Source organism: Triticum aestivum, chromosome 3B (assembly GCF_018294505.1).
Source record: "Triticum aestivum cultivar Chinese Spring chromosome 3B, IWGSC CS RefSeq v2.1, whole genome shotgun sequence".
NCBI classification, from domain to species: domain Eukaryota; kingdom Viridiplantae; phylum Streptophyta; class Magnoliopsida; order Poales; family Poaceae; genus Triticum; species Triticum aestivum.
Genome location: NC_057801.1, coordinates 680,915,447 through 680,925,067, shown reverse-complemented (window position 1 = coordinate 680,925,067; position 9,621 = coordinate 680,915,447). Strand labels below are relative to the sequence as shown.

Here is a 9,621-nt window from a genome sequence, read left to right as displayed (position 1 = left end):
GGACTGCGATCCTCCACCACGAAGATTCATCCTTGTCTCAAAGCTGAGCAGCCGCGGGAACAACTCGACCATGGTGACCGGTTCCACCCAGGAGCACATGGCGGAGACCACGGGGTCAAAGTCTTCTTCGAGCTCAGCCAAGATGTGGGAGACGATGTCCTCCTCGTCCACCTTCTTCCCTACAGCGATCAGCTCGTCGTAGAGGGACCCGATCTTCCCGAGTTGCCCTTCTACAGATTGGCGAGGGGCGATCCCGACATTGGTGGTGTGAGCACGGGTGTGAGAGGCAACCATCCCCTCCACCGTGTTCCAAAGCTCTGCCGAGGTGTGGCATGATGCAACCTGGATAGCCATCTCACGAGGAAATGTTGTCAGAAGATAGGAGAAGACTTGATGGTCTTGCACATACTAGGCTTGGAAGTCGGGATTCGGCGCCTTCGTCGTGGTCTTGCCATCAGAAGAGGCCACCTCAATTTTCATGGGCGGTGCCGGTTGGTCGACATCGCGGTACTTCGCCATCTGCGGTCCCCAGGTGGCAGAGAGCACGGACACCCGCCACAGCGCTTGATTGCCCTTGGTCAGCTTCTCGGTGACGGCGTGAACAAATGGAGAGGAGGGGAAGGAAGTTGAAGACGTCGCCATGGATGAAGTCGAGGATTGCTCGGATATCATATAAGAAAAGAGGCATGAAAGCGTATACAATCTCTGCAGGGACGTGTCCGTGTTATATAGCAGGAAAAGAATTACAATTGACGCATGTTATTACTAGGCTTTGCTCTACTCCAAGCTATACATGGATAAGATCAACCCTTAGCTAGCAACCTGCTACATACATATTACATGCACGCACATAGTACAACCGTGACAACATGTCACGTAGCACCAACCTATACAATTTCACGAGCCTATCATCTAACCGTGCCGCCACGCCTCCGCCTGCTAGTCTGTATCAGCGGTGCTCCCTGACCCATGACGAGCACAAACGTGAACAATTGCAATCGTGCAAGCAAGCAAGCAAGATTTGATGGGTTTTCCTCACCGGATCGAAGAAGACGAGCGTTGCTGGAAGAAAGAAACATCTTGTGGTGCGCCTCTAGTGCGAGCCACAGCCACTGTTTCAGGAGGGTACGTGGCCGATACGCATTGCTCGAGCAATCTACTTTCCTCTCCACACTCCACACTGCGGTTGCTCGTCATGTGGTCGTAGCAGTGGACCCGACGCATTGACCTGGCTAAGCCACCTCCAACGCCCACAGCGACCGAGCGAACCATATACCAGTACCACCACCCCGTTCTAGAAGCACGCCATTAATCTCCCACGCGGCGTGCCAACTATATAAACCCCAACCTATTTTCCATCAATGTAGCCCTCCGACACTACGCCACAATGACAAGCGGGACCCGGAGAGCAGAAGCGCCATCTGGCCCACAGCGCAGCGAGGGTCAAACACCACAGTGTCAATGCTAAAATAATGCCATTTCGTACACGGAACCTTTCCGTATGAGAGCGCGCAGAGACAGAGAGAAAGCGGGTCAGCTCAACTGCCAACCAGACACCCTACGCAAAACCCCACCACCTGCTGACACTAGGCCCCACCCGCTGTCCCCTTCCCCCGTCTCCAGGCTCCAGCAATCGCCTCGTCATAAGAGAAAAAGGCAGCGCCAATGGCATCTGGTGCTGCCCACCTAGTAGTGCTGGCCTCGTGTGCCTCCACCACTCGCCACCTCGTCGCCTCCGCCCCCGCCTCGCCATGCCCGCCGGCGTGCTGGCCGCAGTGCGGTGGTCCACCGCCTGCTCGGCGCTGCTCAACGCCGCTGCCGCGTCCACCGGCGCGGCCGTCGCCGCCCTCGCGCTCCGGGGCCGCTGCGGGGGCGCGCTCGGCCCCGCAGCCGCCGCCGCGTCCGCGGCCTCCGCGGCGAGGCTCCTCGCGTCCGCCGTGGCCGGGTTCGCGCAGGGCCTGGCGGCGAGCGCGATCGCCGCCGGCGCCATCGGGGCGCACGTCGACAGCGACCGCGACCTCAGGCATCTCTCGCGGGTAAGCTGCCCAGAGCAATGCGGCCTTGCCCTCGAGCTAGTTACAGCTCGGTTACAAACCAATCAATGCTGAAATCGTGAAAAAACAATACTATTATGGAAAAATGGATTTTGGGAGCTGCTTTATTTGTAACTCAATGGTAATAACAGTAACAATGTCATGTTCACGGCCATATTCTGGTCCAGTGCTTCTCGAAAAGGCAAGAGTTTTTTTTTCTTTGCAGGAAATAGAATTACCTGATTAGTTTGTCTCAACTCACTTAGCTAAGCTAGAACTGCACTGCCACAGACCGACAGTATGAGAAACTGTCACAATATGTAGCCAAATTGGGAGGGTGCCATGGTCAAAATAGGTGATCTTGTTGGATCCGGCTGGGTCAATCGCGGCCGGCTTTAACATTTCAACATGTTTGGTTCATAGCTGAAATTTGCAACAAGTTTTCTGCTAAACTATGGCAAAGCCATTACAAATGTGGCGAAGAAATTGGTTGTTCAGACCTGTGGGAGTGGAACAATCAGTAGCCATACACATCCGCCACACCCAAACATTACTTTATTCTGTCAGCTAGGATATCATAGAACATGCTGACTACTGCGATCATTCACTTTTCCTCTGTAGAACATAGTATCAACGCAACCAAGTCCGTTAAATATCTTACCCACCACGACACAATGAAAGTGAATATGTAGCTATTTTTAGCTTCCTTTTACTAATTCTTGGTAATGTTAGTTTCATTGATTTATTTGGCTCATGGCACCACTTCCTTTAAAGAAGTGATGTATTGTTGATGGCTACTGCCTCGAAGTGTTAGTGTTAATAACATGATTCATATCCTACTTGGTTTGTAGATGTTCCATAATAGCATTCTGAACCATGACATCACTTACTATTATTTTGTGGACAGCTACGATACAATAGATGGCTTTGGTGGGCAAGGTTTGGGATGGTAATTACAGTGCTCCAATTTGTGCTGGCACTTTATTTGATGTGTATTATTGTAAAGGATTTCTCATCTGGGAAGTCATTGAAGGAGTGTTTTTCAGGTACATTCAGATTTACTGAATTTGTCTGAAGTACAAAGAACTTCTTTATCTAATCTATCCTTGTTCTTTGTGATTAAATTATCTGTATCGTCGAAGACATGTACTGATATATAAAAATGCAGTCTTAAATCATTTAGTTTGTTAGGTGCAGGGTTTTGGGAATTCCTGTGTTACAATTCTACTTTATAATTACTGAGTTATGTTCTGTGAATTTTACCAGGACACGACAAGGACGTCAATGACTGGAAGAACATCTTGTTAATGATTTTTCTTGTTGTCATGTGGGTGGGAACAATAGTCCAGTGTGCCACAGGTTCTGATGTACTAAGATGGAGGTCCTTTTATGCAACCCATGATATTGCATGGAGGGCTCACTATAGGGAGGTGTTTGATCATGGCTTTCGTGAGGTTTTATGTTGTCTAGGACGGGTGAAGTACTCGTATGTCCCTGGTGCTGAGTGCTATGTTATTTCTGTTGATATTTGGTCAATCTTAGCAACGTTGTCCTTCACCTTGCCAGGAGTGTACTGGAAGATGACGATATATGTGTCGTGGCAAAACTGTTGGGAGATATTATGGCTTATCGTGCATCTGGGACTGGTCATCTTGAGCTCATAGCCGGTTGGTTTTCTATTTACCTTCTCATTCAAAGCACGGTTCTGTTCGATGTTGGTGATTAATTATGTGTTTATCTGTGCTTTGACGTTGTGGTTTCCTGATACTTCTGTTTAGCACCATTATAATTTAGCACTAATATCTGTGACAAATGATTTTTTTTTCCAGGGTTTTCATTGTTGCAGAAATCCAAGATGTCGACAGTTCTTCCAAGAGAGCAAGTGGAAGCTCCTCCTGATCTCATCCAAGAGGCTATTCTGTTTCATCCATTTGCTGAAGCTGCCTATACAGTTACTTTCTGCATCCTTCACTTGGTCCCATTTCCAGTGTTTTATGTTATATTGTTGACATATTTTTCCTTGTAGGGTCCGCTACTTGATTTTGGGAGGAATCCTCTTATGTTTCCCTGTGTTTGGCTCAATAGGCAAGGTATTTTAACTCCATGGACTCGTGCTAGGTAAATATTCTAGGTCTTTCTAAATGGATTTGCAATCAATCATCAGATCATTGTTTGTAGTTTAAAAAGGATTATTGTTTGTAGAATTAATATTATACAACTGCTTCTGCCATCTTTAACATTTGGGTCATTCACGCCTGCTCAGTTTGGTACTTTGGTGTCCGTTCATTCTTGAGGCCACAAAAACATCAAATAGTGTTACTTGATCGAGGCCTCAGTGGGGTTCATACGAGTTGGTGCATTTTAGTCCACTATATATTGGTTCCATTCTTAGAAATGTCTGCTCTGGATCTGAAGCTAATAGCTCCCTTCAGTCATTTGCATCATTTAATTTGATAACTACATTTTCATCCAGCCGCAGTCTCTTAAACATGGCATCTTGTGGTTTCTCTCTTGAGTTCAAAAGTAAAGTTTGCAGGATAAACAAATTTCGTTTGCAAATTGAGTTTTTTTTATGAGATATCTTTTTTTCTCTGTTGCATGATGCATAATCAGCTTACAGAACTTTACTTCCTTAGACGACCAATCCTTGAAGGAGATAATTGGTGGAGAGGGCATGCAGCGGCTTTCCTAAAGTATGTCAATGTGCCCCCAGAAGTTCTTCGGAAAGGGCGTGTTAGCCAGGTAAATCGGCACATCCACTGGATCAACTTTACAGTTATTTTGTGACAAATCTAAGTTCTTTTCTCTTCTTCTTGCAGACAAAACGTGAGGCTGCCTACTTTGTTATTGTCTTACATAACTTGAGAACAATAGTCATTGCCATTCGTGGAACTGAGACTCCAGAAGATGTTATAACCGATGGCTTGTGTAGGGAATGCTCTCTTACCATGGATGACTTGGATGGGCTGATCAAGTAACTAACTCTATCTGCATTAGCCTTATCTGTCATACTGAAATTTATCCAGAGTGAACTAAAGTTCCCTTTTGAAATTAGGCTCGTATGTCAAAGAATTGTCTGATCCATATCATCACATATTTACTGAATAGCTGCTTTTGCTGGTTGGATGGTCCTGTGGCCAGTGCTTCATCAGGGCGATTATGTACACCTTTTTCCTCTGGGTTATCAGAAGAGCATAAACTCGTTCGTTTTCCTGTACGGGTTCGGTTGTTAGCAGTAGGTGGCAAACGGTACTCAAAGACTTAAGTAGGAACTTTGTTCTGTTTGTCTTCTGGCAGTAGAGCCTGGGGTTTTTACCTTGTATAAGGAACTAAAATGAAACTATCGGAATTCTCCACCACTAGTAGGCTGCCATGATTGAACCTGGAGGTTTTTCTCATTCACCTAGCGTAAATGGTTATCTGAACTCAATTATCAATTGACTCATTTACCTCGTAAATGATTTGATCTGTTGTCTTCTGGTAATAGAGTCTGGGAGTTTACCCTCGTATGAGAAACTAAAAAGGAACTATTTGGAACTCTCCACCCCTAGTAGGCTGCCATGAGTGAATCTGTAGGATTTTCTCATTCACCTAGTGTTTGTCAATGGTCACTCTGAACTCAATTATGAATTTGACTCTTAATTTACCTTATAAATGATTTGTTATATTGCAGTTCTGATCAGTTGCCCCCTCAAGTGAAGGAGGCTGTCCTCTCGTCTTTTCCACACTATGGGCATGCAGGAATTATTGAATCGGCTCGAGAATTGTACACAAAGCTTGAAGGGCAGTCCATTCATCAAGGTTAACATGGAACTAAATGTAGATTTATCTTCTATGCACACACATACTCACTGTGTTCTTAGAAACTAGCACAGTGCAATACAGCAGAGCCTCGTATGCCCATAAAAGAAAAGAACACTTCAACCGCTGCAATAAATAACTTGTCTTTTATATTAACCGCTAGCATGGAACCGCCTGCAGATAAGTCAGAGCTGATGACAGCTGGGTTCTTATCTTCGCTGCTTGGAGCTGGATGTGAGTGTGATGGATACAATATTGAAATTGTTGGACATTCTTTAGGAGGTGCTGTAGCTGCACTTCTTGGTATTATGGTAAGTTAGCTTATATTTGCATGGAATTTATGTCATGCATTTGATTTGTTGATTTGTTATTCAGTCAGAGCTTGATTGGTTATTATTTTGTTTTATAAAAAACACTTTGCGTCTCGACGCACTAATACAAAAGACTGTAATATGTAATGTACAAACCTAAGACTAGGCCAAAAACCCAGACCACACGCACGAGACTGTGCTCCTAGTTATTGCATTGTTGGCAGCGTCGTGTATAACCCAGTCTCACCAGACGAAGCCCACATACGCGCATCTGACTCAATCCATGCATGAGCAGCTGCACAACAGACTTTTCCCCCTCAAAAACACAAGTGATGTGTCGTGTTGCGGCCGAACTATTTTGGGTGTCACTCTTTTCATAAATGTGGGTACATGCCCATGAGGCACCAAATCATACCACTTCTATGTTCTTGCAATTGTTAACTGTTGAGTTCACCCTAAATTTATTTTTGACATATTCATGTTTGACAATTAGCCAGTGTTATTATATGCAGCTATATAAACAGTTTCCAAAATTACATGTCTTTACTTATGGAGCTGCACCCTGTGTGGATTTCGTGATAGCAGATGCATGCTCACAGTTTGTCACCAGGTGAACTTCAAATTTCTGTACCAGTGAACTTATTGTACATATATTATTTTTTATTACTGGCAAGTGACAACAGCATTTGATTTTCTGATTAGCTATCTGTTACTTGCAGCATTGTCCACAACGATGAATTTTCCTCGAGATTATCCATGAATTCGGTAATTCGATTACGTGGTGCTGCTATCAAAGCTTTATCAAAGGATACTTCGCCAAATTCTACTAAAGTTGGCAAACTAGTGAGTGGCTTCACGAGCAATAAAAGGCATGATGAACAACACGCTGTGGTTCGATGTGCTTCTTCTGGTGCTCTTCAGACAGTCAGCGATGCAAAGCAAAGTAATGGTCAAATCCATGGAAAGAGTGTAATGCATACAGTTAGAGGTGGTGTGTTCCTCTTTGGTCAAGCAATATCTTGCTTGGTAAATACTCCCAAACATAGAATTAGCTCCACTGCGGCAATTAACTATGAGTTGGGACGATCTAGAACAACATTAACCTATAATGGTGAAAAATTGACTGTTGCTTCGCGTGGTGTTCTGGATGATGCACCTTCTGGAGAACCTAGTTATGCATACAGAGATGACAAGTTTTCACAAGCTGGCTTGGATGAATCCGGAAGTAGTTACAGGTTACCTCATTCAAATAATGGTACTGAGCTCTCATCTGCTCCGGATCACACGTGTACAATAAGTTTATCTGAAGGGCAGTCGCCAGATGTGTACCTCCCTGGCCTCATTATTCATATCGTTCCCATAAAGAATGGTACTTCTCCATTGCCGAAGACACTTGTGACTCGTCACAAGAACAAGAGTTATAAAGCATTTATAGCGAATCGGCGGGATTTTATGGACCTTGTTGTGACCCCTCGCATGTTCCTTGATCATCTCCCGTGGAGGTATATCCTCAGAAACTCTCTTTGTGGAATTTATTAGATCAAAACTCTAGTACTATACCCGTGTGGAAAGTTCATTGGGTTTAAGAGTTTTATTTCTTCGCTGTTCCAACTTGGAATGAATGCTGCTGAGCTTAACCCATTCTAGATTAATTGGATTGAAATTACACAGGTCTAGATCAAAGTAAAAACGTTTAACAAATCCTTGTTTGTTAATTACTATGCTTTGGTAGTTCAGAGGTTTTTTGTGTGACAAAGATAACCACAGCATTGTTCACTGGTGTGTTTTCTTAAATTATATAGTTGATCTACTGCTTTGTAGGTGTCACCATGCCATGCAAAGGGTTATAGAAACACGGAAACGGAACCAGCCCATTCTCAATTCATCCAGTGGAGAGGATTCTGTCTAACTGAATATGTTAGGCTGCTACAAATGTATCATTATCCAGCTTGGCCTCTTCCTTCTGTACAAATGTATCATTATCCAACTTGACCCCTCACATGTTCCTTGATCATCTCCCGCGGAGGTATGTCCTCAAAATCTCTATATACAGGGAATAAAACTTTATTATGGCAAAACTCTAGTACTCTACTCATGTGGAAAGTTCATTAGGGTTAAGAGCTATATTTGATTGCTGTTCCAAATGAACAATGAGTGCAGAGCTTCACCTATTCTAGATTAATTGGATTGAGATTACACTAGATCTAAGTATAAATGTCTAACAAAAATTCCTGTTGGTTAACTACTATGCTTCCGTAATTCGTAATTTTTTCCGTGACAAGGATAACTACAACGTTGTTCCCTATTTGCTTTGCAGGTGTCACTATGCCATGCAAAGGGTTATAGAAACACAGAAACGGAACCGGCCCATTCGCAATTCATCCACCGGAGAGGATTCTGTCTAACTGAAACCTGTTAGGCTGGTACACATGTATCACTATTCAGCTTGCCTTCTTCCTTCTGTACATATACAACTTAGGGAGCTATGATCATGCGCTCTTCACATGCATAAGTTAGGAAGCTGTAGAAGAAGCAAGGGTCCCAAACGAGCCTTGGGTCCATCCTGAAGAACGCTACTTGACCTCAGCATTGTTGTATTCAGCTTTCCTGATAGCTCGGGCGCGCCGCTCTTAGATATACAATTGGTCAACGGAGACCGGCTTCATTATTTATGACCAACTTGTACTACTGAATTAAAGCCTCTGGTGTCAACTTTTGCTTCGAGCAGTGTTGTAACCTTGACACCAGCACATGTATGTTTCGCCTGTAAAATCTGAACTGCCATGAATTTGCGGATGGAAAATGATAGAAATCCAAGTTACTATTCTATTCTCTCTGACAAAGTTAAAACTTAACACTGTAAATGTGTCAGCTGGGTCTACACTTTCATGGATCACCATCGTGCTTACTGAATATGTGGAGAAGTGGTGTTCTGAACTGTGGAATTTCCTCTTTTTTTCTGTTGTTGCTCGTATTGCACTTGCCTTGTTTTGCATATCATATCAATCCCCAAGTGGCACCACAGAGTACATTTACGGCGCACGTTGACTTTGTTTGGCGATGCGACAAGGTGACCTCTGGACCAGCCGCATGCGCATATGATTGAAGCTCAACGTCCCCGGCTGACAAATATTATGGGAAGCTCCGGGTGAATCAGTAGAAAGGTCTTCTCGCTCACTCTCATCCACTTGTGGAGTTGTGGTCATGGGGCTAAGTGTTGTCCTTGGCGATTAGCTGCACACATTCAATCCTCTCTGACAGAAGAGATCGAGGGCGAGGAAAATCAAGTAGCAGTATAGTAAGCGTCCAAGTTGCTGCTGGTGTCTGACAACCAGAGGGTGACGAGGATGCAGCCCAATGAGTTGGAATTGGAATAGACAAAGATTTTAGATGGATCGCCTTCAGCTCAGATACCTCATCCTGGCTTATAACAAATGTAGGCCGGCCCCAGCAAGTAGCGGAAGTTGCCATGGCCC

General features: G+C 44.4%; 1 protein-coding gene across 1 annotated transcript; it reads left to right on the top strand.

Annotated features, from left to right (window-relative positions):
• Window positions 1-1,571: 1,571 nt before the first annotated feature.
• Window positions 1,572-8,974, top strand: LOC123071686 (uncharacterized). The gene is made up of 14 exons (XM_044495272.1): window positions 1,572-2,036; window positions 2,941-3,079; window positions 3,300-3,519; window positions 3,600-3,700; window positions 3,863-3,984; window positions 4,060-4,123; window positions 4,654-4,775; window positions 4,853-5,007; window positions 5,707-5,834; window positions 6,015-6,145; window positions 6,658-6,755; window positions 6,865-7,647; window positions 7,967-8,171; window positions 8,463-8,974. Exons 1-13 carry the CDS (start codon window positions 1,752-1,754, stop codon window positions 8,052-8,054), a joined length of 2,436 nt encoding a protein of 811 aa, XP_044351207.1. The 5' UTR covers window positions 1,572-1,751; the 3' UTR covers window positions 8,055-8,171; window positions 8,463-8,974.
• The last annotated feature ends 647 nt before the right edge of the window (window positions 8,975-9,621 follow it).

Bases quoted from the DNA above. Each gene is read 5' to 3' on its own strand.
- LOC123071686 (XM_044495272.1), top strand. From the start codon at position 1,752: ATGCCCGCCGGCGTGCTGGCCGCAGTGCGGTGGTCCACCGCCTGCTCG. The intron at 5,008-5,706 runs GTAACTAACTCT...GTTATATTGCAG, and splicing joins GACTTGGATGGGCTGATCAA to TTCTGATCAGTTGCCCCCTC. The intron at 7,648-7,966 runs GTATATCCTCAG...ACTGCTTTGTAG, and splicing joins CTTGATCATCTCCCGTGGAG to GTGTCACCATGCCATGCAAA.